Raw genomic sequence first — 26,239 nt, 5'->3', positions numbered from 1 at the left:
GTGAGGAAGTATGCCTGGGGTGCTTTGCCTGGAGAGAGGAGTAGCTAGGGGCTCAGCAGCCTCACTTCCTTCTCTCTGACCAAGTGGAGAGGCAGCTTCTCACCCAGAAGAGGGGTCCACAGCCCCTTATCCTCTTTAGTCCCTTTGTGGGAACAAGTAAATCCTAGTGGATTCTGGTACAGAGAAGGGAAGACCAGCAAGGGAGAAGAGGGAGACTGAGAAAGGGAAAGGCAGAGGGAGGAGCTGAGGAGTGAGGAGCGCTGATGGCCAGCCTCAGCACTGCAAACCGGACGCCGGGATGGGTGCTTGTCTGGCCTCTTCCACTGTGTCTTTGGACATGAAACTTGGCTTTCCACGGACAACATGAGGGTAATTTCTGCTCAGACCAACCACAGGGAGGAGCAGGAGATTGTACTTGTGAACATCTTGGCGCAGATACTAACGGTGCAGCTGTCATCGCTTCAATAGCAAAGTGAAGCGCCGAGTACCCGAGTTGATGTGCCAAGGCAGCAGGTTATGAACTGCCAAATGAGTCATGCGAAGAAGTCTTGGCAAAGGAGATCATCAGGGAAGAATTCATGAAGTAGGTGGGATTTGAGTTGGGCCCTGGGGGCCAGGTAGGTTTTAAAGTAACTGGAAGGAGAAACCAGGGACCAAAGTGCAGGAGAATGAGTGTGAGCAGAAACGCAGGGGCAGGAGCAAGCCCCCGACAGCCTGCTCATCCAGCCCCACCCCAAGTCTCACCTGTAGAGAGTCCTTCCCTTGCATAGGATTTGCAGTATCTTTACTTCTTTGGGCTGTACCATCTGATGACAAGGGTTGATACTATAATTGCAGCTAATATTCATTGAGCCCCAACTACATGCCTCTTTAATTAAATCAACTCACTTAATACAGTCCATGGAATTCTCCAGGCCAGAATACTGGAGTGGGTAGCCTTTCTCTTCTCCAGGGGGTCTTCCCAACCCAGGAATCGAACCCAGGTCTCCCACGTTGCAGGTGGATTCTTTATCAGCTGAGCCACCAAGGAAGCCCAAGAATACTGGAGTGGGTAGCCTATCCTTTCTCCAGCAGATCTTCCCAACTCAGGAATCGAACCTGGGTCTCCTGCATTGCAGTTGGATTCTTTACCATCTGAGCCACCAGGAAAGCCCAAGAATGTGTATATATATTATTATTCCCATTTTATGGATGAGGAAACTGAGGCACAGAGAGGTAGTGTTATTACTCTAGCAGGAGGACTGGGACACAATCCCAAGAAGGTTGGCTCGAGAGGCTGCCTTTTCATCATTATATCATCTTACACCCAAAGATCTCAATACCTCACCTCTCCCAGAAGATTATAGCATCTACCATCCTAGCATCTTCCATCTGAAAGTCCTGTATCTGAATACACTGTCATCTTCTCTGCCAGGGACCGGTGGGGGAAAACTCAACCCACCCCCAGCACCCCCTGCGAGGTCACCCACCACTGAGCTTTCCAGCAGGAGCCAGCAGGCCCTAGCCTGGACCCCGACCCAGCAGCCTGGAGGTCAGCTGCGGAATGGAAGCCTGAACATCATTGGTGAGTGGGGTGAAGAACAACCTATAGGTTGTGTTAAATAGGGTTTCTTTTGAGGCTTTCTTGGGGAGGGGTTCCAGAATCTACTCCCTAACCTTCTGATTGAGACTACAGAGAGAGAAGAAAACCAACATTTAAGTTCTGTGTGTGTGTGTGTGTGCGCGCGCACGCATGCACGTGCACACATGCACACCTGTCTCCGTGGAGAAATCAGACATAAGACATGAAATCAGACATGGATGGAAGGCCTGCCAGCACAGGATCAATTAAGGCAAATCTGTGGAACTAGGAAGGAAAGTCATCTTTGGTCAGGTGTGACCAAAAATCTTTGGACCCCTTGGTGGTCCAAAACCTAGATCACAAAGCAGGGACTCAACTCATAAAAGAGCCACAAGACCCTTCTCCTTGTGCCATCAGGGGCTCATGGCAGAACTCGTTTGCTTTGGGAAGCCCTGATCCCCAACTAGACACAGGCTGGGCTCCTTCCCACCAGCCAGGCTGAGGACTCCTGTTCTTTCCACCCATCTCCACCCCACCTAGAGTTCTCCTCAGGAGCACAGGAAGGACTGCAGGCCATAGGGACTTGGAAGGGCCTTTGTTGCTGCCAGATTTCCCACGTGGGCCCTGGATAGGCCTGTGGCACTTCTGCTCCCTTTGGAAGCTTCCTTAAGACATTGGTTGAAGGAAGTTGGGTGGATGATGGGAAGAGTCTGTGACTTCACTTGTCCTGATTCCCCCTTGTCCCAGATAAGTGTTAATAGTAAAAGTTAAGAGGTGAATGGATGTCTTAGAAGGGAATAGCCCTGCCATTAAAACCTTGCACTGAGCAGGCAAACCTGTTTGCTCCTGGAAATTATTAAAACTCAGATCATCATGGTAATGAGAGTGATTTTGCAATTTCCTTGTGTGCAGATGACTTTGAATCTAAATTCACGTTCCATTCCATGGAAGATTTTCCTCCTCCGGATGAGTATAAACCATGCCAGAAGATTTACCCCAGCAAGATCCCCAGAAGTAAGTACCACCTCGCTAAGACTCCTGGTTTTCCCTGACCCTCCAGAATTAGGTGCTTGGGTGCACTGACAACCACAGGCTATACAGAGGAACTCTGAGTATCTACCTGGGCCTGGGTGGATGATGTGGCACCAAGAAGAAGGAGCAGGAAAGGAGCTGGTTTCAGGCAGAGACAAGGTTATCAGTCAGGGCAAGTGGACGTGCCTGTGGGGCTGCAAGGTAGAGGTGACCTGGACCAGGTTGAGCAGGGAGTACCAGGTTGAGGGGTAAGGTCAGGAGTGGCAACTAGCTTTTCAGGTCATCAGAGCCTTATCCTAAGCTAGGGATTAGCAATATTTTCTTTAAAGGGCCAGAGAGGACATGTCTGAGGTTCTGCTGGCCATCTGGTCTCTATCACAACAATTCAGCTCTGCTGTTTTGACATGAAAGCAGCCATAGAAAACACATAAAGAAATGGGCATTGCTGTCTGCCAGAAAACTTGATTTGGGAAGGCAGGCACTGGCTGCATTTGCTCTGCTGGCTGTATTTTGCTAATCTCTGCCCTAAATCACTACAAAAGAAGAGTTTTAGTAAGTGCTGTGTAGTTCTTCAACCTTCAGACTCTAGTAACTAAATTCTAATCCAAGTTGGCTACATTTGGAGCCCACGGTAACTAGTCTTATCCCTGAGAATAGAAGAAAAGCTTTACCCTGACACAGGTGGCAGTCTGTGCTGTGATCCTCTCCTTTCAGAGAAATGTTCAAATCAGTGCCCACACCAGAATAATCTCCTGGTGATCAAGAAGTAGTAGTTAAAAAATAAACCCAACCTACTCATGAATGGACATCTTACAGAAGGAAGGGCATTTGCCATTTCAAAAAGAAGATATGCTTTGGGATTGAAATGGCATTGGTGAGCATGAAATACTGCAGGAGCCTCGTAGCACAATTAAATGAGCCTGTCCCTGCCATTCCTGGGTGCCGCGGAGAGAACCTTGTTGATTATGTGAGTGTGAGCCTGATACAGTTCATGCTTATCTGATTACATTTCTTCTTACAGTTTTCCTCTTGTATTTCTGCCATTGACCTGTAACCCAAGATTAGAGGTCTTCATGGTCTGGGAGATGACTTTGGTTCCATCAGATGAGGCTATGTCCGTGCTCTTTTGTGACATTTCTGGATCTGTCTCTGCCTGCTTGCGTGCTTTCTCTCTGTCCTTCTGACGCACAGCACACAAACCCCGAAGGCTTCATGCTTTCAGTGCTGTCTTCCCTGCTCCACTCTGCAAGTATGAGCTGTTCCTTTCTTTAGTAGATGACTTTGTCCAGTTTTTTAAAATGTATTAGGTTCCTCAATTCACTAAACAGAATTACCATATAACCTAGCAATTCCACTCCAAAGAATTGAAAGCAGGTGTTCAAACAAGATATCTGACAGGTATTCATAACTATTCACAATAGCCAAAAGGTGAAGAGTACCTGAATGCCCATCACATGGTAAATAGATAAACCGAATGTGGTGGAGCCATGCAGTGAAATATTATTGGACAGTAAGGAATGAAGCAGGGATACATGCTACAACATGGATGGACCCTGATAACATTATGCTAAGTGAAAGAAGCAGACATAAAGGCTACGTATTGTGGGATTCCACTGATATGAAATACCTAAAATAGACAAATCCAAAGACACAGAAAGTGGATTTAGCAGTTGCCAAGGGCAGGAGGGTATGGAGAATGGGGAGTGACCGCTAATGGCTATGGGTTTCCTTTGGGGCTGATGAAAATGTTCTGCAACAAGGTAGAGCTGATGACTACATAACCATGGGAATGTATTAAATGTTGTTAATGGAAAATTTTATATTATATGTATTTTACCACAATAAAAAGAAAGTGCAAAACCCTATCACTAGGAATCTTTGGGAAAATGCATAGCTCACAAATATTCATTAACTTTAATGGTGATAGTAAGGGTGAAGTCATGATCATATGGACAGATACTTATTAAGTCCCTTAGCACTGGAGAGATTTAGATAAACGATCCCCTTGATCTGTCCTTGAGAGAGTCACATGCTGGTGAAGGAAGAGAGGACAGACAGACACTGAAATATAAAATTTCACTCTGGTGTTCCCAGCCAGACTGTCCTCATCATGGTCAGTTCACTGGGAAAGTGGCTGATTGATTGTTTTCATCCCAACTCCTTTTTTCTTTACATTTAATTGTGGTTTAAAAAATAGATAACATGAAATCTACCATCCTAACCATTTTTGTGTATACAGTCCAGTAGTGTGAAATGCATTTACACTGTTGTACAACCAGTTTCCAGAGCTCTTTTCACCTTGCAAAACTGAAACTCTATACCCATTAAATAATTCCCCATTCTCCCCTCCCCTAGGCCCTTGGCAACCATTGTTGTACTTTCTGGTTCTCTAGTTCTGAATCTGACTACTTTTGGTACCTCATATAAGTAGAATCATGCTATATATGACTTTTTGAGAGTAGCTTATTTCATTTAGCATAATGTCCTCAAGGTTCATCCATGCTGTAAAAGGTCACAATTTCCTTCCTTTTTCAGACTGAATAATATTGCATTGTATGTATTTATCACATTTTGTTTATCTGTTTGTCCATCAATAGACACTTGGGTTACTTTCATCTTTTGGCTGTTGTGAACAATGCTGCTGTGTACACAAATGTACCAATAATTCTTTGAAACCTTGCTTTCAGTTCTTTGGTGTATATACTCAGAAGTGGAATTGGATGACGTAGTGATTCTCTTTTTAATTTTTTGAGGAACTATCATATTGTGTTCCCTTTTACATTCCTATTAGCATACACAAAGTTTCCAGTTTCTCCACATCAGCACCCACACTTGTTATTTTCTGGTCTGGGTATTTTGTTTTGTTTGTAACCATCTTTATGGGTATGAAGCTGTATCTCATTGTGGCCCAACTCATTTTCTAAAATACATTTACTTTATACTTATAGCAAAATTGGCTACCATTATATCCATTAGCTGAGAAACTTCTCCACCAGACACTGAAGTAAGTAACAGCTCAATGTGGTTCCCACCATAACATCAAAGAATTAGATGTCCCAATACTAAGAGAATCAGAAGACAGTGCCTGTGCCAAAGTATTTCTTTCAGCTTTTACGGAGGGCAGTTAGGTAGTAAGGACCTCTGGCCTAGTGTGCTTATCTTAGCCACGCCTGACTATTACTGGTGACCACATCCCTTCGTGTGGTCTTCCCTGATGATCACTCCAGATAAAATAGCAGCCCTTCCTGTCATTCTCTTTATGCTGCCTTATCATTTCTTTAAAGCATGCATCACCTCCTGACATGTTATATATTTACCTGTCTCCTGTCTATCTCCCAAGTACAGTGTAAGGCTCTGGAGGGCTAGGATAATATCAATTTTTATTCACTGCTCTATTGTCAGCTCCCAGCACTTGTTTTTGTTTAGATGCTAAGTCTTGTCTGATTCTTTGCAACCCCATGGACTGTAGCCCACCAGGCTTCTTTGTCCATGGGATTTTCCAGGCAATAATACTGGAGTGGGTTGCCATTTCCTTCTCCAGGGGATCTTCCTGACCCAGGGATCGAACCCACATCTCTTGCATTGGCAGGGGAGTTCTTTACCACTGAGCCATTAGGGACAGGCACTCACACTTGAAATACTTGTTGAATTAATCAATAATTCAACATACATACATATATTTTAAAACATACATACATATATTTTAAAACATACATATATTTTAATATATTGCTAAACCATTTACAGAAGAAATTTGAAAACAACACGAATTTCCAGCAATGAGGTAAAATAGGGCAGAGCCACCGGGTGGGATGTTCTGCATCTATTATAGTAGTGCTGTTGAATATTTAGTGACATGGGAAAATGTCAATGCAACCTTGAGAAGAGAAACAAAACAACCCAGTATACTAAAATTACATTAAGTAAAACCTAGGGGCTTCCCTGGTGGTCCGGTGGTTCAGAGTTCGCCTTCCAGTGCAGGGAGTGCGGGTGTGATCCCTGGTCGGTGAGCTGAGATCCCACAGGCCTCACACCAGAAAAAAAGAATGTCAACAACAGAAGCAGCACTGTCACAAATTCAGTGGAGGCGTTAAACAATGGTCCACATCAAAAAAAAAAAACTTTTAAGAAAACCTAAATTAATTAAAAAAAAAATTGTTTCATGAATTTATGTGGAGAGGGAAAAGTGGAACAAAGAAAGAAAAGAGAGAAGAAGCTAGAAATACATCCACTACAGTGTTAGGACTGGTTATCCCTTAGTCACGGAATGTTGGGTGGTTTTTATTTTCCTCATGGCTCACTATTTTGTCCAAGTATTCTAAAATAAATATACATTACTTTTAAAAATCGTTTAAACTAATTTTAAAATCCCAAATTATGGGGTGAGGGTCGATGATTAAGCCCACCCCTGGTCTGAGTGCCCGAGGAGGGAAGTGAGGCCCTATAGTGTATAGGGTGACTCTGTAAGTTCCCCAGATGGGGTGGTGGGTCCCTCAGACCAACGTCAACTGGGGCAGTGACAGCCAGGGAGGAGAGGAGACGCCAGATATGCAGTTTCTAAGGCTTAGCTCTGGCAGATACGAGAATTATCATGTCCAGTGAAACGCGTCATGTCCTTTAGTTAGAGGCTGTGAGAGGCTTCCAGCATCAGAGCAAGGGAAGCCTTGTGAGGTTTCCCAGCCCAGTTCCCTCCAGGCGGGGAGAAGGAGCCATGCGGAAGTAGGGTGGCCTGCTCATGGCCACAGCTGGTGGCAGAACCAGGGCTTGAGGCGGGGCTCTTTGTTCCACATCAGCCAGGAGAGCCTGAGGCTTCTTCTTGATGTGGGCCAGCTGCCTGACAGACCGGAACAGCATAGAACCAAACCAAGGGTGGGTTGGATGCCTTCTCAGGTGAGGGGTCTCCATGCAGAGGCCTAGGGAGACCACCCCACCATGTGCCCTCAGCTCACTTGAGAGGAAAGGCTGCACCTGCCGTTAGAAAGGAAGCTACAGACTCAGTAGCTCTGTATTCAAAAGGGAAAATGATGACTCCAGGTTGCTTTTTAGAGTTCAAATCAACACCTTTCTGGATAAATATATTTTTAACAGCATCTTTTTCTTGTTTTTAAAAGATAGAAAAAACAACTACTCCCAGGGAAGCCCAATTATTTTGGCTAACCCTCCTGCAAGTAATCATACAACATACAGGTCACAGAACATACAGGCCCCTGGGGAACACAGCTGAGGGCACCCTAACTCTGGCCCAGCCCATGTATTCATCACCACAGGCTGCACTGGAATCATCTAGTAAGAGCATCCTCTTCTGGTTTGCATCTCACTTCATATTTGTTGAGCTGCTTTGGGATAGGAAGGGAAACAGAAACTACCATTCCATTTAATATCTGTGTCATACAGATAGGCTTCCTCAGCGGCTCAGCCAGTAAAAAATCTGCCTGCAGTACAGGAGACCCACATTCAGTCAGGAAGATCCCCTGGAGATCCCACTCTAGTATTCTTGCCCGGAGAATCCCATGGACAGAGGAGCCTGGCAGGCTACAGTCCATGGAGTTGCAAAGAGTTGGTTAGCATTGCCAGTGGAACGTTTCCAGTCACAAAGAGTTGTGCTCTTGACTGCATGTAACCATCTGCCTCTCGTGTCATGGTCCAATCAGTATTCCTTCTCTGCATGTGAGGCCAGAACATGCAGCATCCCATTTGTTTCAGATGCACAGTGTGGTTCTCTGCGCCATAACTGCTACTTTGCACCTGATGCCATGTGGACCCTACCTCAGAGAGATCGAGATGCCCAGAGCTGACAGTTAGATCTGCCTCTCCAAGGAGTCTGTTTTCTCCTCACCCAGCCCCTGGAATGGCACTCCAAGACTGGGAGATGTTCTGGGAGACCCTCCAAGAGACCCAGCTTTGATGGCCAGCCAAGTTTGTAAATCCTTTCTGGATACTTTCCAAGCTCTGCAGTATTTAGCCTCTTGTTGGTTGGCTACAGAACAAATTTTTTTTAACACATGAAAATATTTCTGTGTCTGGGGAAAGGTATAAGGCTGGCCTGATTTACAAATGACAAAAAGTCAAGTTGGAAGCCAGCATGGCCCTCAGGCCGCTGCTCCTTCCACCCAGGAGTAGACTTTCTTGTTTAAGCCCCACTGTGCAGAGAAGTCTTTCATAGTCGGCTGCTCTGTAGCTGCCAGCTCCAGACGCACAGCCATGTTAATAACCAGAGAAAGAGAGGCCATCTGGTTACCAGGAGGCGGCAACAATGGTCACTCAGGCTGTTCTGCGTGCAGTAGACACATGTGGTTGGGTAGAAATGGTAAAAGTCTTTCTTACTGCACATTGTGGTACCAAAAATTTGAAAACCAGTATTTTAGTGAGTCTGAAATACTCTCCTATAGGAAAACAGCCCATGTGAAGGACTGTTTCAAGCAGAAGGGCTCTATTTGTTGAATCCTAAGAGATCCTAGTGGCATCGCAAAAGGAAATATTTGAGATGCCACCCCCCAAGGAGATAGCTGAATTAAAAGAATCTTAGGTAACTCTGGCAACTCTCAGCCACCCTTTTCCAACCACAGTGAAATTTCTTTTACAAGATGTAGAGTTTTCTTTTCTGTTTTATGAAGAAATTGGTTATCCTTTAGCTCTGCTATTGTTTCCCATCATATTTATAAAAACCAGTGGGCACTGTTTACCTATGGAGAAGCTTGTTTCGTTGCCCAGTTGTTCTCGTGGAGGGTATTTTGCCTCCCAGAGGACATTTGGCACAGTCTGGAAACATTTTTTTTCTTGACACAAATGGTCTCTGGGGCGTGGAGGATGTGCTGTTGGCATCTAGTGGGTAGAGACTAAGAAGGCTGTGAGATCACCTACACCCTACAGGCAGCCCCCCTCCCCAAACAAAGAATTATCCAGCTCCAAATGTCAATAGAGCCAAGTTAAGAAACCTTGGTCTAAAGGAAGGCTCTTCTGTAGCAGACTGGAGTAAGTCTAAGAACAGTAGTTTCAGGGCCATACTGCTGCATGGAATTAAGTATATCAGTGTCTCTACTTTTTACAGGGGCTTCCCTGGTGGCTCAGCAGTAAAGAATCTGTCTGCAATGCAGGAGATGCAGGAGACACTGGAGACACGTTTCAATCCCTGGGTCGAGAAGATCCCCTGGAGGCCAGCATGGCAACCCACTCAAGTATTCTCGCTAGGAAAATTCCCATGGACAGAAGAGCCTGGTGGGCTATGGTCCATGGGTTCCCAAAGAGTGGACACAACTGCAGCAGCTGACCATGCAAATTTGGCTAAAAATCTAGTACTTCCTGTGCCATTTGCCCCCCAAAATCTGTATCCTAGAACAGATGCATTCATTAATTTTTAAAGTATTGTAATGAAAATTACAGGACCCATTGGATTAATGTTTTGTAAGTTGTAGAGACCCTTCTATGTGGTAGTTCAACTATATCATACCATAACAGATTCTTAAGATGACTTATATGTTCATTTTGTAGAAAACATGAAAAGTGTTTTTAAGAGATTTTAAAGAGCAATAAACACAAAAGGAATCAATTCAGTATATTATTTATATTTTTAATGGATTTTTAAATAGTTGAAAGAAAGTGAAAGTCACTCAGCTGTGTCTGACTCTTTGCAACTCTATGGACTGTACAGTCCATGGAATTCTCCAGGCCAGAATTCTGGAGTGGGTAGCATTTCCCTTCTCCAGGAGATCTTCCCAACCCAGAGATTGAACCCAGGCCTCCCACATTGCAGGCAGATTCTTCACCAGCTGAGCCACAAGGGAAGCCTGAGAATACTGGAGTGGGTAGCCTGAGAATACTGGAGTGGGGAGCCTATCCCTTCTCCAGGGGATCTTCCCGACCTAGGAATCAAACCAGGGTCTCCTGAATTGCAGGCGGATTCTTTACCAACCGAGCTCTCAGGGAAGCCCTTTAAATAGTTGAGGTGTTGCTATTTATACAATTTCTAGCCTGCTTTTTTCTCCTACATTTCAAACATCAACCCAAATTATTTGAGTCTTTGTAGACACTCAGATGGCTGCTTGGTGCTCCTTCATATGATAACAAACCCTAGATTTCCTGAACACTGCTTTTGAATGCAGATTATCAGTTTTTTTTAACTATCATAAATAATCTGTGATGGATATTTCTGCTTTTCATGTTAGTTGCATAGCAACATGAGTTGTTTTAAGGGCTTTGGGACATGGATATTTAATTCCTAGACGGTGATGGAAGCAGAGAGAAAAGTCTTGTACCAAATGCAGCCGACATTTGGGACACAGGGACACAGGGAGACTTTAGAAAGAGGGACACCATTTGGATTACCTGGCTCACAGAAAAAGTTGAATTCCTGGGAATGTGGATTTTAAAACTTGGCTAGATCAACCAAACCACGTATCTGCCTATATACATACACATCTGTGTAAGTAAATGCCAAAAAGTAAAACCAAGCTGGAGGGATAAACACCAAACTTTTAGCAGAGGTGACTCTGGGATAAATAATTGGGATTAGAGAGAAGGGCAGACAGACAGGAAGCACTTTAGGGTTTTTCCCCTATTATCTTTTCTACATTCTTCAAATTCTTAATTATGAGAATATATATTCATATACATATAACTTGTGTAATATTTAAACCTAGCATGTTTTAGAGAATGAGTTGGATCCTCATAGGCAGGGCCTGAGCTGAGTCAGCACATACTTTTTACTCCTTTTTTAAACAACGCTAGCACAGCGCCAGCTCATTTGGGGTCAGGACGCACAAGTGAGTCTGTAGCAGGTGGGGTGTTCAGAGCTGAGAGGCTCACCTGCGTTTAGATGACAGCCCTTCATAACTTCTTCTCCTTCCAGCACAGTGGACATGATGCCTCTGTAGCCACAGTCTGTGACAGAGAAGCAGTGGGTGGAGACACACGGTCTAGGGCCAGGAGCCCGAGGGGTTCGGGTTGACGGGCTCACGTTACCCTTGGTTCCTGTGCCTTTGCCCTGAGTGCCGGCGGAGCCAGACTTTGTGAAGCGCACAGCCGGCCCGCGGCCAACAGATGGTGAGATGCCTCCTGTGTCTTTCAGGCCGCACACCTGGTCCCTGGCTCCACGCCGAGGCGGGCGGGCAGAGCTCTGATGACATCAAAGGCAGAAACGCTCAGGTAACAGAGCTCTCTGGTCCCTGAGTGTAAAACCGGGAAACCTCCTCAAGAAGCACAGAGTTGTTGAGGTTTGCTTTCCCCTTCATATTAATAGCTTCATGTTTTACCTGGGGGAAGAAGCCACGTGGGCACCTGTGTTTCCAGCTGGGGTGGACCCAGTGGTGAACCACTCATAATTTCAAAACCTGAAGAGTGAAAGAGGGCTTCTCTGGAATCATTAGAAGCTGCTTTGGCACGTGGGACCCCTGGGAATCCCTCTGCACCCATCACCCTGTTCACTGCCATCATTCTTCCCTCGTTACCCTGGTCTGAGAAGCATGAAGAGAAAAACTCTGTAACATGCATAAAACATAACTCAGTATTCTCTGTCATCTATAGAGTACCTGGTTTCTTACCACCATCACCCCCCGGGGTGGGGGGCGGGTTTCCACCATCAACACTGTCATTTAACTTGACCAGTTTAGCGTCAAAATTCAAGTGCTGGTGGCTAGGGGAAAGCTGAGGGGAGGGGGAAGCAGAGAGCTGCCCGTGTAAGACAGTCTTTAAAGAAACACCCTCACGCTCGCACAAGGCAACCTGAACACAGAGTGTGTGTTTTCTAACCTGGGCGGAGATGACATTTCTCACGGCACAGGACAGGGTCTCATCTTTAAAGGCCCTTTGTTTCTTTGAAAACAGGGATTCTCGTCCCCTCCTGGCCTCCAGTTTCACAGCTATGTGGCAAAAGGGCAGGACCCACAGGTTAGGTTGGAACCCGAAGGAAAGGGAAGTGAGAAGGAATGAACTAGGTTCCTGGAAGCTGGGGGAGGTGAAGGTTCCTTGAAGGAGGACAAGCACCCTCCTCCCCTTCTCACCACAGCTGATCCAATTTTGAGAACTGCAGTAAACATTCTCAGATGATTGTAGGTTTAAAACTGGGTGGGTGTATGATTGTAGTTCAGAGAAGGATATATACAGAGGAAAAAAAAAGATGGAAGAATATACACAAAGTTGTTAACAGGCATTCACTCTGCCAGCTTATGACTGAATTTGACTTATTAGTGCATTTATGCAATTTCTGAATTTTCTACAATAAATGCATTACTCCCGTGATCAGAAAAATATGGTAATAATCAAAATAATAGTCCCTACATTACACAACTTTTTATAGTTTAGAGAAGTTACATATGCTATTTCATTGGATTCTTTTTAGCAACTCTGTGATATAAGCTGGAGAGATTTATCTTTAATGCCTTTTTTTCATATGAGAAAACCAAGCTCTGAAGGGTTAAGGAACTCACCTGAGGTCACACATACAGACCTCTGACTCCTTGTCCAGTGCTCCTTCCATTGCGCCTCACTGCTTCTTTCCCTGGCAGGTCAGAATTGCCAGGACAGGAGTCACTCTCACCTTCAGACGTTATAAGCATGATGGAACATGCCATACTGTCCGGTCCCTAACCTCATGGCAGGCACACATCTGAATCCCCTGAGCCCACAAAGTCTAGTCAAGGATGGACTGTAGTCTGTCTTGGGCATCCCATAGTCAAGAAGGTCTTTATGTCTACGTGGAACCATGTTAATTCATTTTTCACTTCAGTGAGGCAAAAAGCAATTGCCCAGAGAAATCACGGGGTTTCAGACATGGTGAACAGAGCCCCGGGGGTGCTCTTCTTTTATGGGCCAGAGCCCATGTGATCCATGCAAGGCTGGGAGCCCTAAACTGGAAATCTGAAAGCCTGGGGCCCTTTCTCTCTTTTTCATTGCCTTGAGATCGCCACCAAGATCTTCGCTTTTCTTGAGCTTCCCGTCAAGCGGTCTGCTGGTACTTGGTCCCTAAAATGTTTTTTATGACATTCGGTCCCCACCTGAAACAAGCTACACTTTCCTTTTCCACCCACGACCTGCTGGGTGAAGACCAGCACCCTGCATATGATGGAACCATCAGACCCTGGCAGCCTGAGGGTGCCAGCCCTGGGGATGAGGGAAAGCCAGCCCTGGGGATGGTTCATGTACCTCTGACCCCACCTGGTAACACTGTTGTGTTTCCACAGTTAGCCCTTAAGACGCTCCGGTGAGAAGACGGATGAAGCCAACGTCCTGTGAGCCACCTGAAGGTCCATATGGCAGGGTGGGCGTCCCCAGGAGAACGTCAGACCTCACCATTCTCAAGTTGTAATTCAGCTGACACACAGGCTCTGAATGGAGCGTTTATTTATTGTAAATACGTGTTTTGCACAGGCTTTAAATCAGTATTATAGTCAACTATTATTTGAATAATTTAAAACACACACACATTATTTCTCCATTTTTTAAAGTGCACCTTGGCACAGGTGACAGCCTTGTCCCACCGCACAGTGTCCATTCCATGACTGTAGATACGTCTGCAGGCTGGCCCTCCCTAGACTCGGAACTGTTTTTAGACAATCCCTTAGTTTCCCAAAGTCATAGTATCCACAACAGCTTCTTATTGGCATGATTTTTCTAGTCTCATCACACAAACTGCAAAATCAAACCAGGTAATGCCTTATGAATGACGCGGCTCCCCGAGAGTAGCGTGTCCCTCACCCAGATGCCGCCACACGGCCCTTCCTGCTCCCATCCTGCAGTACAAGGATTCTTTTGCTGCCTCATGTAAATATAACGCAGATCAAAGGCAAGAGTGGCCTCAGTCCCTCCAAGGCTGACCACAGGGCCCCTTGTATAACTGAACAGTCCTGCAGGTAGCCAACGCTCTTACTGTTTACACTGCCCCTCATGCCCACATTTCTGTGATGGTCCTTCCTGTCCCTCTGAGCCCCCATCCTGGCAGCCAGGGTGAGGTGAGCTGAAGGAGATTTCAGTATGTTCCCTGCAAATTACAAACCTACATAAGTCATCATTAATTCTGTCTCAGAGATCTTTTCTTTTTCCTCCCCCAAGTGCAGGGTTTATCATGGAAAGCATGACATGAAAAAGTATAGACTAAAACATATTCTGAAATACCTGCCTCAAATATCAAGTGTCCCCCGCCCACCCTTAGGGAACCTGGATCCACCCATCAGGCAAACCTTAGCGCCTTTCTGAGCTGGTCTGAGAGTCCCCCAGTCCCTGTGGTGGCACCCCTCTAGAGGGGAAAAGTATATGAGTTCAGCTAGCCCTGAATATGGATGGGTCAGGACTGGCTCTGACCTGTGGCTGCTCCTCTCATGCCCTTTTTCTGGGGCTGGCAAGGGAATGAAAGTGTGTTTTTGCTTGCTGCCTGACCTCATCATGACAGGAGGAAAAGCTGTGACTGAGGAAGGAGAGAAAAATAGAAAAAAGCAGACTGACCCCACATCTGTGCTCAAAATAGCTGCAGATTAAAGGAAATCTGGGAGAGGTGGAAAGAAAACAGTGAAAAATGTTTCTTCTCAAACAGCCCACTCATACCCTCACATCTTGAGGATGTAATGCCCAGAACATGCCATGCGCAGAAGGCAGACCGTGAGTGGGGTTTTGGCAAACATGTGACCACATCCACCACCTCCTGTCTGGAATGGAGACTGACCCTGAGATGGTGTCCACCATCATTGCGTACTCTCTCATTCCAAACAGAAACCACTGAGCAATGTCAAGTTCCCTTCCCTGGGGAATAAATCACACCAAACTATAACAGCTAAATCAGTGAAAAAGAAGCTTTTGCAGGTCATCAGCTGTGCGTATAGCTGATCTGTCTTATTGGTTCTGCAAGCTTTCCAAAAGGTCAGAACTTTTTTTATATAACACTATCCACTCCACCTCTCTCCCAGTTGTACAAAATAATTACAAGGGTTTTTTAACAATCATGATTAAGAAGGCGCTAGACCAAAGCTGTTCCACCTTTGGAGCAGACTGCCTGCCCCGATGAGGTGTTTACACACTGATGTTCTGCACCACTGGGATAGAAATTCAAAATAAAACTATTCAAGGTCAGAGGGAAGAAATGTGCAGAAACCAAAAATTGCAATTAGGGAAAAATCTCAGGAATCTGGCATCACATCTCTCCTCCAGACCCAGCACTGAATTCCTGCCCTTTGAACTCTTGCGGCAGGACAAATACTTCACCTCTGGACCACAAACCCAAACAGAATGCCCCTCCCATCCTCGAGGAATCTCCCCAGCGCTGTGGTCTGTGACTCTCCCAGTGTTTCCCGTATATTTTATATTTATTGATCTTCCCTCTGCAGATTCATTTCTTTGTATTAATAAACTTTAATAAGTGGGAATGCTTCCAGTTGTTTACTTGTTAAAGCCGAGTGACGGTCGCCGGCAGCAATCTAAGCCAACCATCTTTAAGGATTAGAAGGGCTCAGACAGGATACTGACACAGGACCCAGCACTTGCTGTAACATTCTGGGTTAGAAATGGGGCCTTTCTTTTTGGAGCTAAACTACAGCTAAACTAAACTACAGAATCTTTTCCTGATTTTTGTAGCTAATTAAATGAACAGGTATTTGAGAAAACCAAGCAAGGGAAAAATTCAAATGTATTTTGTAACAAGTAGATAACACTGTACTTATTCACTTTTATTAATATCAAACATGCTTACAAATTCTGCTAAATTGTGTTGAAATGGAGCAGCTTTCAATTTGAAGTGCACTTAGCACCACCCCCTCAGCTTAGCAAATGCCTTAAAAAATCTCCTGTGTGGAGCAGTCTCATCGCCATCTCTATTATAGTGTCTCCAGGTGCCCTCTTTGGAACTTGGTACAGGGGAGATAAGGTTTGCCTGATAGGTATGTTGGCTTCAGGGAAAACATGGATCTGAATCTTGATTCTGCATCTTACAAGTTTAGGAAGTAACAAGTTTAACCAGTCTATGCCTCAGTTTCCTCATCTGTAATATAGGGGCATAAATATGTCCTTTTATAAGTGTATAGTGGTGAAGATGGACTAACATAACACCTGGGCAAGCCTTTAACCCTCAGGTCACAACAGACCCAGGTATCAGTGCACACAGCCACACACACACACAAACATACACACCGCAGGGTACGAGCAGTTTGCTTATTACACATTCAGTCTCACACTCAGCTCTCCCTGGCTGTGTCCCGGGCATTCCATTCAGATGTTCACTGAGCTGCTCAGATTCCTAGCTCTGCTGTTGGATGACAAGGAGACAGCAGTAATTACAATTCAGATGCTCCTGAAATAAATCTCATCTAGAAACTAATTTCAAAGTTAACTGCTACATACTTTACATCTGAATTAGTTAAGGACCTGACTTGTTTTATCTGCTGTCTTTATTAGCAGAGGCACAGATAAGCTCTCACATAACCAAAAGGGCCCATCTGAGTTCAGAAGAAAAGCAATGGCCCAAGATAACTGACCAAATGGATGATGAACTTTAAAGCCATTAACTGTGGAGGAGGGGGAAGTGGCCATAGTTCCAGGCAACTGGAAGTTCCGGGTAGAAGAGGTGGTGCCTAGAAGAAGGGGAGCAACTTAACGGGAAGGGCTGTGGACTCCAGAAGCAAGTTCCAGGTTCTCAGACCATGCCCCCGGAGGCCTGGCATCCTTCACGAACCTGATAACGAACTGAACTGCATCCTCCAAAACGTCCCATGCTCAACTCCTAACTCCATACCTCAGAAAGCAACCTTACTTACGAATAGAGTTGTTGCAGATATAAGTTCAGATGAGGTCCTACTGAAGTATGGTGGACCTTTAATCCAATGTGACTAGTATCCTTATAAAAAGGAGAAATTTGGACACAGACATATACACAGTGAGGATGCTGTATGAAGTCAGAGATTAGGGTGATCCTTCTACAAATCAAGAAATGCTGAAGATTGCCAGCAAACCACCAGAAGGTAGGGGAAAGGTGTGGACAGGTTCTCCCTCACAACCCTCAGAAGGAACCAACTCTGCCAACACCTTGATCTTGGACTTCTAGCCTCCAGACTGTGAGATAATAAACAGCCACCCAGCTGGTGGTCCTTTATTATGGCAGCCCTAGAAAACTAATACACACTCTGTTACCCTGGAACTTTGCAGGAGTTTATGTTAATGGAGAAAGCTGAGAATAAAAATAGAGTCAACAGTTCCTTGTCATATAAATGGGGTCGTCATTTACTCTGACCTTGACATAGGTCATTTGTTGCCACTGACTAAGTCCTGTTTTCAAGAACAAGACATTCAGCTGCATTTCCCTGTCACATGGAGACAGAATTATTGAAGGAACCTGGCATTTCTAGGTCACAAGGGTGGGAAGAGCTGATTTCTTTCTTAAGTAGCATCCTTTCCTCTAATGGAGCTTCTATGGCTTTAAAATAAAGACACTTGGCATAGATGGCACCAGCTATTCTGATGATTTTTTTTAATTTGGTAAAACACCCATTAGCATAAAATTTACCATTTTAGTAATTTTTAGGTGTACAGTTCAGTCGTGTTAAGCAAATTCAGTATGTTGTGTGACCAGTCTCCAGAACTCTTTTAGCATCTTGCAAACCTTAAACTCAGTACCCCTTAAACAAAGACTCCCCATTTCCCTTCCCAGCCCTCCAGCACCTGGCAACCACCATTCTACTTTCAGGCTCTATGAGATTGGCTACTCTTGGTAATTCATAAAAGTGGAATCAGATAATATTTGACTTTTTTTGAGAGTGACTTATTTCATTTAACATAATGTCCTCAAGGCTCATCTATGTTGTAGCATGTGTCAAGAGTTCCCTTCCTTTATAAGGCTGAATATCCCACTGCTTGGCTATATGTATCATTGATTCATTCATTGATGGATACTTGGCTTGCTTCCACCTTCTGGTTATTATGACTAATGCTAGTATGAATACGGGTGTAAAAAAAATCTCTTTGAGATATTCCACCTTCAATTCTTTTGAGTATATACTCAAAAATAAAATTGTTGGCTTATATGGCTTCTTTTTAATTTTTTGAGAAACCTCCATATTGTTTTCCATATCAGCTGTACCATTTTATATCCCCATCAACAGTGCAGAGGGTTACAATTTCTCCACATCCTTACTGACACTAATTTTCTGTTTTCTTGATAACCATCCTTTCGGGTGTGAGGTGGTATGTCATGGTTTTGTGTTTATTTTAAAGAGTGAGTTTTATCCACGAAATAGATAAATGAAGAAAACGCTTAACTGATTGGGTTTTCCAAAGATTCCAGGCATAAAATATTTCCCCTTTCATACATTTTCTATGTTGTGGCCAATGCTCGCATTTATTAATGAAACACAAGATAGAAGAGGCCCTGGGACATTAATTTCAGTACTTTTTTATTGTATGTTTGATGTATTTAGAGACAATTCCAAGGGCAAGCACTGGATGGGAAAGTTATCTGGTTTGTAGATATTTGTACAAAAGGCTATTAAGACGACACAGTCAGTTCCCACTGCAGGAAACAGCAAGGTTCTCCTTTTTTATTATTCCCCGCCCCTAGCATTTTCCAGCTCGCACATTCAACTCCTCACGACATGACCGCAAACATACACGTATTCATCCCCACCAGAAATCCGCACGGGACATCTTGGGACGTTCGGATTCAATCAGATAAAGCACGTTTGACACAAACCACAGGAGAGGAGCTGGGACTTAAGACCACGTGGAATGAAAGGCCACAACCACAGGGACGCACAGGCAGTGCTGGGCGGGGCGACCTGCCGCCCCGCCCCCATCCGCCCCGGCCCCGCCCCCCCCTCGGAGAGCTCAGCTGAAGACCTTCCCCAGAGATGACTGGACTCCTCCTCAGTGAAGGATGCAGTCGGCGGTTTTTTAACAGATACACTGGCCCCACCTGGCTTTCCTGCTGGGCTGGGCAGAACTGTGTAACAAGTGGACCCGCTTGGCATGACAGCAGGGCACAAAGGAGTTTGCCTCATTGATAATTATTTTTTACACCTAATAATCCATCCCAAAGTGAAGGAACTTCACTGCTAATATCTAATGGGCACACACTTGCTCTGTTAGCTTATAAGAATGACTCTTTCTAATAATAACACTGTCTTATGTTACTGGGCACTAAAGAATCACCGTAATTTCAAATATGTCCTTATTCTACTTAAAATTCCAGACCATCTCCAAGGATGAAGGAGTACTACTTCTGCTTTGCTAATTTACTTTTACTGGAGCTTCTGCTCCTCCTTAGTTAGAGTGGTAAATCCCATCTACTAGCCAAGACTAACTAGCTTATGTTTGGTTATGGGGTGTGAGAACAGGGGAGAGAGTCTGTCCTTCAAGGCCACGTCTTCTTTCTGCACAAGGTGTGCACAGCCCCCTCCCCTCCCCAAATCGCAATGGATACACAAATGGTATTTTAGGAAGCTATTTACACACTGACCTTTAAACATTAATTTTCATAGTTCACCTTGCATATATTCATTTTCCCTTTAGAAAATCAATCCCTGGTCAAGAAATTATCCACGTAATGATAAGCATTTTTCAAAAACAGAGTCTGTTAGGAGCGTTTAAAAACAGAGTCTGTTAGGAGCATTTAAAAACAAACATCTCCCTCAGCAAGTGTCCTCAAAATCCAACTGCATATTTCAAACTGTTACTGTCACTAGAAGTGAACATCCACATCAGCAGATTCTTTGCTCTCTTCTTGTCTTTCCCCACGCATCCCAACGCACAAAGAATCTGTCTACTGCTATTATTCAAGCTTTAACTGTACACCTCTGTTCAAGTCTAAGAAAAGCATCCCAGCCTCTAACTTCTGCCAGGAAAGGGCTGCCCCGCCCTCTAGTGGTAAGACAGTGGCATCACAATTGTGATAACAGCGTTAACCCACACAACTCTTAGTTATAGTTGGCCTTTTTCTGGGTTACTGGACTAAGGTCAATGTCCTTAACAGAAGCAGTCATTGTTATTTCCCACTGCACAATGGCTGGGTAGTGGCAGAAGGCTGGCTGGGTTATCCATGACCTTTGCTTGGCCCATAATAATGAAAGCTGGGCCTCTGGGTAATTTATTCTCACTAGACTTCTTTTGCTCAAACCCCTAATCACCTTGGGTCTCTCAGACATGCCAGGTCTGATGAACTGCTTCTATGACAGGGGAAGGAGAGACCATGTGGTAGAATTTTATAGTGGCTTTTTGCATCATCTTGTTTTAAATAACCACTCAGCAGGTGGGTTTGGGAGGGGATGAGGTGCCTGTGTCATCCTCAAGCCTTGCCCTTCCCCACTCAACAGCTGTAGACAGACGCTCTCAGAATGGCCATGCCACCTAAGAGGAGACCCTAAGCTCTCACTGAAAGCCCAGGCCAAACCCAGACAAAATTCAGCAACCACAAGCTGCTGTGAACGATCACTGTTAGTTTTTTCAGCTCAAATATTGCTCCCATGTCTCATCACTCACAGTGATTTTACATACAGAATTTTCAAAACTTCTGGGCAAAAAACTCACAGTGCTCTTATGCCTACACCCTTAGAGGGGAGCTAGTAGAAAAAAAGGTTTGTTCCAGTAACACCTGTGACCCTCAGTGTCTACGTCTATGTCTGGGGCCCAATTCCTCTACAGCTCTCATGGCATATGATACATTGCAGCTGGAAAACGAGTCTAACTGGAAGTCACTTCCAAGACTCCTGATACTCATAGTATTTCCATTTGCAAATACCTATCACCAGTGAAGGTGATTAGGCCCAGATGGTACAGGTCAGGCTGGAGAAATGAAGCCACAGCCCTCCCACCCATCACTATATTAACATGTACACCTCTCCTCCTCATCTTTGCCTCTGCCCATGTCAAGAGTGGTTGAGAGTTTCAATAGCTGGAGGTAAGACCCCTGCCACCACCACCACCTGCCTACTTCAGCTACTAGCCTGAAAGTGCTACCGGGCCATGTGGGGCGTGAAGAATAAAGGGAAAGATCAGGGCAAGCAGGTGCTTTCTCCACAGCTTTGTGGGCTGTAACAGGGTTGGACAGGAAGGGCGGGGGTGGGACTGTCCCCCGGAGCGAAATGCTTCTCCATCCATCTGTCGCCTTCCTGCCCTCTGTCTTCCCTGTGCTGAGCCCATCTGGTCTTCTTCACATGCTCTCCTGAGCTCTGCTGGTAAGTTAGATCCTTCATGTGCCCACAACATGGGAAACAAAGTAGTTTAATTAAAGTCTCTGCTGAGATAATGGGGTGGCTGCTCCTATTCCAGCTACTTTAACTGGAATCTAAACAGCCAAAAGTTTCTCCTTTTCCTTCCTTCATTAGCTGAGAAATTTGCAGCTTTGTGGGGTGGAACTCTGCCACAGGGTCATTTAATTAATTCTAAGCTAGATGGCAGTAACTAGGCCCAGAATCATTTCAAGACACAAGCGCATCTACGCGGCAGGTGAGTGGCAGGGACAGCCCCTTGCCTTGTAGGAGAGCCACTCCCTGATCAGGAGTGTTACCTGTGCAGCCGCCCCTGAATCCCTACGGGGATGGGGGGGGGGGGGCGGGGTGGGAAGGTTCCAGCTCACACAGAAGGTGGACGCCATCTGTGTGGATCCACTGCACACGAGCGCAGTGCACAGGTTCTTTCGGATCAAGAGAATCTGGGTGGAGCTGTGCCTGGAGCTGGCGGAGCCCCCTTCATCCCTTCCCATTTGTTTTGCATCTCAGAAGACACAGCTGGGGGCATTCTGCGTTACTGGCCAGCGCTCAGTGTCTCAGTGGAAGCCTCCCTAGGGCACACACACACACAAGAGCTCAGGGCCAGACAAATGCCTTTTGTTAACCTGAAAGAAACCGCTACTGAAAGAGTAAGACTTCAAGAGATTTTGCCTTTCCCGCTAACTCGGCGCCATGGAGCCTGTCCTTCACGGGTTTGATGGACTCTAGTCCTCCCAAGAAAAGGCTAATGTGTCCATTGTCACTGGAATACAATAATAGCAGCTTAAAATCCACAATCAGTCATACGATCAGACAACAGGCAAGGGGATACACATTACACTGCAGAAGGAGGGGATCTACACTGCAGAAGAAGGGGGCGGCGTTGTGAGGTTCAAGGCAGAACACAAGGGGACTGTGACTTTGACGCATCTGAACTTTCTCATTTTACTCGGACAGGAGAGTGGTTTGTTTTGCTGGTAATTTAGTAAGGTGGGAAATTTTAAATAAGAAGGGGAAAGGGAATGCTTACTTCACTTAAAGAACTTAATCTCCGTGTCCACACAGTCATAGAAGAGATCCCCCACTTCGGTGGGGTCCAGGGGGTCACTGCTGGTCAGGATTTCCTCCATGGCTTCCAGGCCTTGCTTCTCTAGTTCCAGCATCGTCTTCCTCAGCTTCTGACCTTGCTCCTGAGAAGGACAAAAAGAGTCGGGGCCACTGGAGTGGATGCTGAAAGCCCCCTGAGGGCCCACCTCCACTCCATTCAGTGGGCTTCCTGCAGGACTGCCACGGGGTGCTTCTAAAGTCACGATGTGGTGATGTCACTGCTCTGCCCGGAATACTTACAGAGTTCCCGCTGCATTCAGGATGCAATCCAGACTCCCGAGTGACAGTGGGAAAGGCCCTCTGCAGCCCACAAGGCTCCTGCTTGTCTCACCTCCTGCCTTGCCTCCTGCATCTCCTTTCTGGGCAGCCAGACTGAATTAGCTGCCTTCCTCCAACCCATGATACTCCTTCTTGCCACTGCACAGGCCACCCTGCTCCCTACCAACACTTGGTCAGCTCGTGCCCACCTTCAGAATGCCCTTCCTCTCGGCTCCCCCATCCAATGCCTTTCCTTCTGCCATGGCTGTTCTCTTCCTGTCTCATGATGGTCTGTCTACTTGCCTGTGTCTCCTGTTAGACCACAATCACCCAGGGAGTAAGAACTAGGTTGATCTCTATGTTCCTCCGTGGGACAGAGGAGGCACTCTCAACAATGCCTTTTGAATGGATCCGTGAGTGGCATGTCTATCCCCAATTTACTGTTTCTTCTGAAGGGGTGACATCTCTTCTTCCAAGTGAGAGTCACTCATTCACAGTGGATGACAGTGAGAAGCTTTAGTTTGTCCAGTTACTCCCAGAACAGAGAAATGGATGTCACCATTCATCCACCACCTCCCAGTGCTGCCTTAACTCAAACCAATGGTCATTTCCAAATTTCAAAGTCCACCCAGCCTCATCTATCTCATTTCTCAGAAATTTTGTGTAGGATGCCTCAGAACACACGGGCCTTCCTACCCCTGCCTTCATTTGCCAAATAACCAGAAAACTGTGCATCAGGGAGTGACATTTTCCCCCTACTCGGGTTTACTGTCAACCACCTAAAACATGCACCATCAGCAATCAGGGCAGGCAGCCCTGGCAGAGCTAGTGCAGTGTAGTGGCAGCATTCCGGTTCCAGGGACACATCTGGCAGGTAGGACAAATATCAAATAACTGTGTGACTTTAACATGTCAGGATGCTCATTTCTGGGGCACAGAAGAGCAAGGTCGAGAAACAGTGAGACTACCCTTCTCAGAGATGCTTTCTGAACTCCCTTGGATTTACTGTTGATGTTGTCCTTCTTTATATCCTTCTTAGAAAGCCCACTATACCAGATGTAAGAGAATAAGCTTACCCAGTCCATGCAAAATGTGTGCACCAATTCCCTATAAGAGGTCCCTCTTTTCAAAACAAAATGGAACTTTACAAGTTGTTAATAAATGCCTGGGAAGTAGATGAGCATAACAACTATGTTCCTTCCTTCTGTGTCAGCAAAATAGAAGCCTGGGGGGACTTCCCTGGTGGTCCAGTGGTTGAGAATCCCCCTCCCAGTGCAGGGGACGCAGGTTCAATCTCTCGTCAGGGAACTAAGATCCCACATGTCACGGGGCAACTAAGCCCATGTGCCACAGCTACTGAGCCTGTACTCTCGAGCCCACATTCCGCAACTAGAGAGAAATGTGCAATGAAGACCAGCCAAAATTGTTTAAAAAACATACAGGCTTGGATTTTACTTGAAAGCCTATCACTAATGGCTGCTATGGGCATATGTTGAATATTTCTTGTTAGAACTGATGTAACTTTATAAACCAAAGTTTTGGGTGGAGGAGGGAGGGTTGCACTTTGAAGAAGAACTATTTTAAAACTGACAATTAATTTAAAAACTTTTTACATGAAAAAAATATACAAAACTTAAAATTTACCATTTTAACCATTTTTAAGCATACAGTTTAGTGGCATAAATATATTCACAGTTATGCAACCATCACCACCAACCATCTCCAGGTGAGATGAAGAATCACTTAAAAAAAAACAAAACTATGAATCCGTCTTTAAAGTGCTGCCATAATACAACTTTTTACCTCCAAAAGTATACAAAGAATTTCTGACCACAGAAAACCAGTTCTCCCAATTAGTACTGCACATTTCTGTTATTCCCAGGTGGACAGTAAGTAAAAGAGGGATATTCTTAGGCCACTGCATTTTGAACAACATCAAAAGTGGAGGCTTGCTTTCCCTGGGTTTCAAGAGGCTGGCTGGAACAATTAGCACCAGCATTCTAGCGAGGGCCTCAGGAGCCTGGGTTTCTGGAAGCAGACTAGCTGAGAGGAGGAAAATGATGAACTTGTTATCCGCTTTCCGTTCTCCTTCCTGGTGACCTCACCGGCACCCGGGCCCCCACTCAGGCTTACCTCGTCACTCTCCAGGACGGCACGGGCCCACTCGTGCGCCTTGTACAGCTCGTGCCGGCGGTCTGGCTTCTCCTGGAACCGAGGCTCCTTTTTGGCAGGGTCATCGTCCCCAAAACAGGGAGACTGTGCTTTGGGGACGAGTTTTACATCATCGACAAAGATGAAAGGCTTGAATATGGACCTGGAGAGAAAGGAGAGAGCTTCAGCCAAACCAGGTTCAGGGCCTGAGGACGCAGACACTCCTGGTTCAGCTCACAGCGGGTGGCAGGCGGGCGCCTCCCGAGAGAGAGCACCAACTGCATATTTTAGTGACTATTTTAATAAAACTAACTGCCGATTATAAGTTGCAAAGTGTTCTATTTATAGCCAGGAGACATCGACACAGAGTAGCTTTGTTCTGGGAAGGCCATTTAAGAGCTCCTTTCAGTTCCATGAACACACACGGTGCTTTGAGGAAGGGTGCAATGGGCTACCAATGTGAGTTAGTCTTTTGCCACCATGGTCCACAGAACGAGGTCCTCTGGAAAGGCAGGGTCTGAGACCTCATCTTTTTTTTTTAGGTTCTACCTTATTTGAAAATGTTTGGAATATCTCTGACAGACTCAAGGAGGGCACAGATGAAGACAGATGACCAAAACAGAACCCCAGGGGCCCCAGAGAGGGCACGCCATAGAGAACAGAAGTCTGGTTGTGTGAGAGGGCAGCCGAGGGCATAGTAGGCGGCTGAAGCAAGAACTCTTTGATTCGGCTCTTTTGGCACAAGGGGTATAACTTTGGGGACATGACTCTGTATGCGAGTGCCCATGTGTGTGTGCACATGTATGCGTGTGTATACCTGTGCATACCTAGGCACAAGCAACACACCCCTCCAGATGTGCACACACCCTGAAACAGCTGGGTATCTAAGAAACTGTGTCTTGGGATTCTAGGCCGGTGGGGTCTGTGGCAACCACAGCTGACTAAAACAGCAGGGAGAGAG

At 45.6% G+C, this 26,239-nt stretch overlaps 2 protein-coding genes across 8 annotated transcripts in view; one reads left to right on the top strand and one right to left on the bottom strand.

Moving 5' to 3' along the window:
• WIPF3 (WAS/WASL interacting protein family member 3) overlaps nucleotides 1-15,937 on the top strand; it is an 82,741-nt gene extending 66,804 nt beyond the window's left edge. Inside the window, exons 6-9 of the mRNA XM_055590489.1 lie at nucleotides 1,415-1,564; nucleotides 2,474-2,575; nucleotides 11,658-11,734; nucleotides 13,768-15,937. Of these exons, the coding sequence (XP_055446464.1) occupies nucleotides 1,415-1,564; nucleotides 2,474-2,575; nucleotides 11,658-11,734; nucleotides 13,768-13,791 (353 nt within the window). The 3' untranslated portion in view covers nucleotides 13,792-15,937. The remainder of the gene's footprint in view (nucleotides 1-1,414; nucleotides 1,565-2,473; nucleotides 2,576-11,657; nucleotides 11,735-13,767) is intronic.
• Nucleotides 15,938-22,682: 6,745 nt separating this feature from the next.
• The window catches only part of SCRN1 (secernin 1), a 59,196-nt gene continuing 55,639 nt past the window's right edge, over nucleotides 22,683-26,239 (bottom strand). For all 7 annotated transcript variants that reach the window (XM_055590497.1, XM_055590491.1, XM_055590493.1 and 4 more), the window contains 2 exons: nucleotides 25,261-25,441; nucleotides 22,683-22,952 (listed from right to left, as the gene is read on the bottom strand). In XM_055590497.1, the coding sequence (XP_055446472.1) occupies nucleotides 22,794-22,952; nucleotides 25,261-25,441 (340 nt within the window). In that variant the 3' untranslated portion in view covers nucleotides 22,683-22,793. The remainder of the gene's footprint in view (nucleotides 22,953-25,260; nucleotides 25,442-26,239) is intronic.

The sequence above is a fragment of the Bubalus kerabau genome, chromosome 8 (genome assembly GCF_029407905.1).
Source record: "Bubalus kerabau isolate K-KA32 ecotype Philippines breed swamp buffalo chromosome 8, PCC_UOA_SB_1v2, whole genome shotgun sequence".
Classification (NCBI taxonomy): domain Eukaryota; kingdom Metazoa; phylum Chordata; class Mammalia; order Artiodactyla; family Bovidae; genus Bubalus; species Bubalus kerabau.
This window is presented reverse-complemented; position numbering and strand designations above follow the sequence as displayed.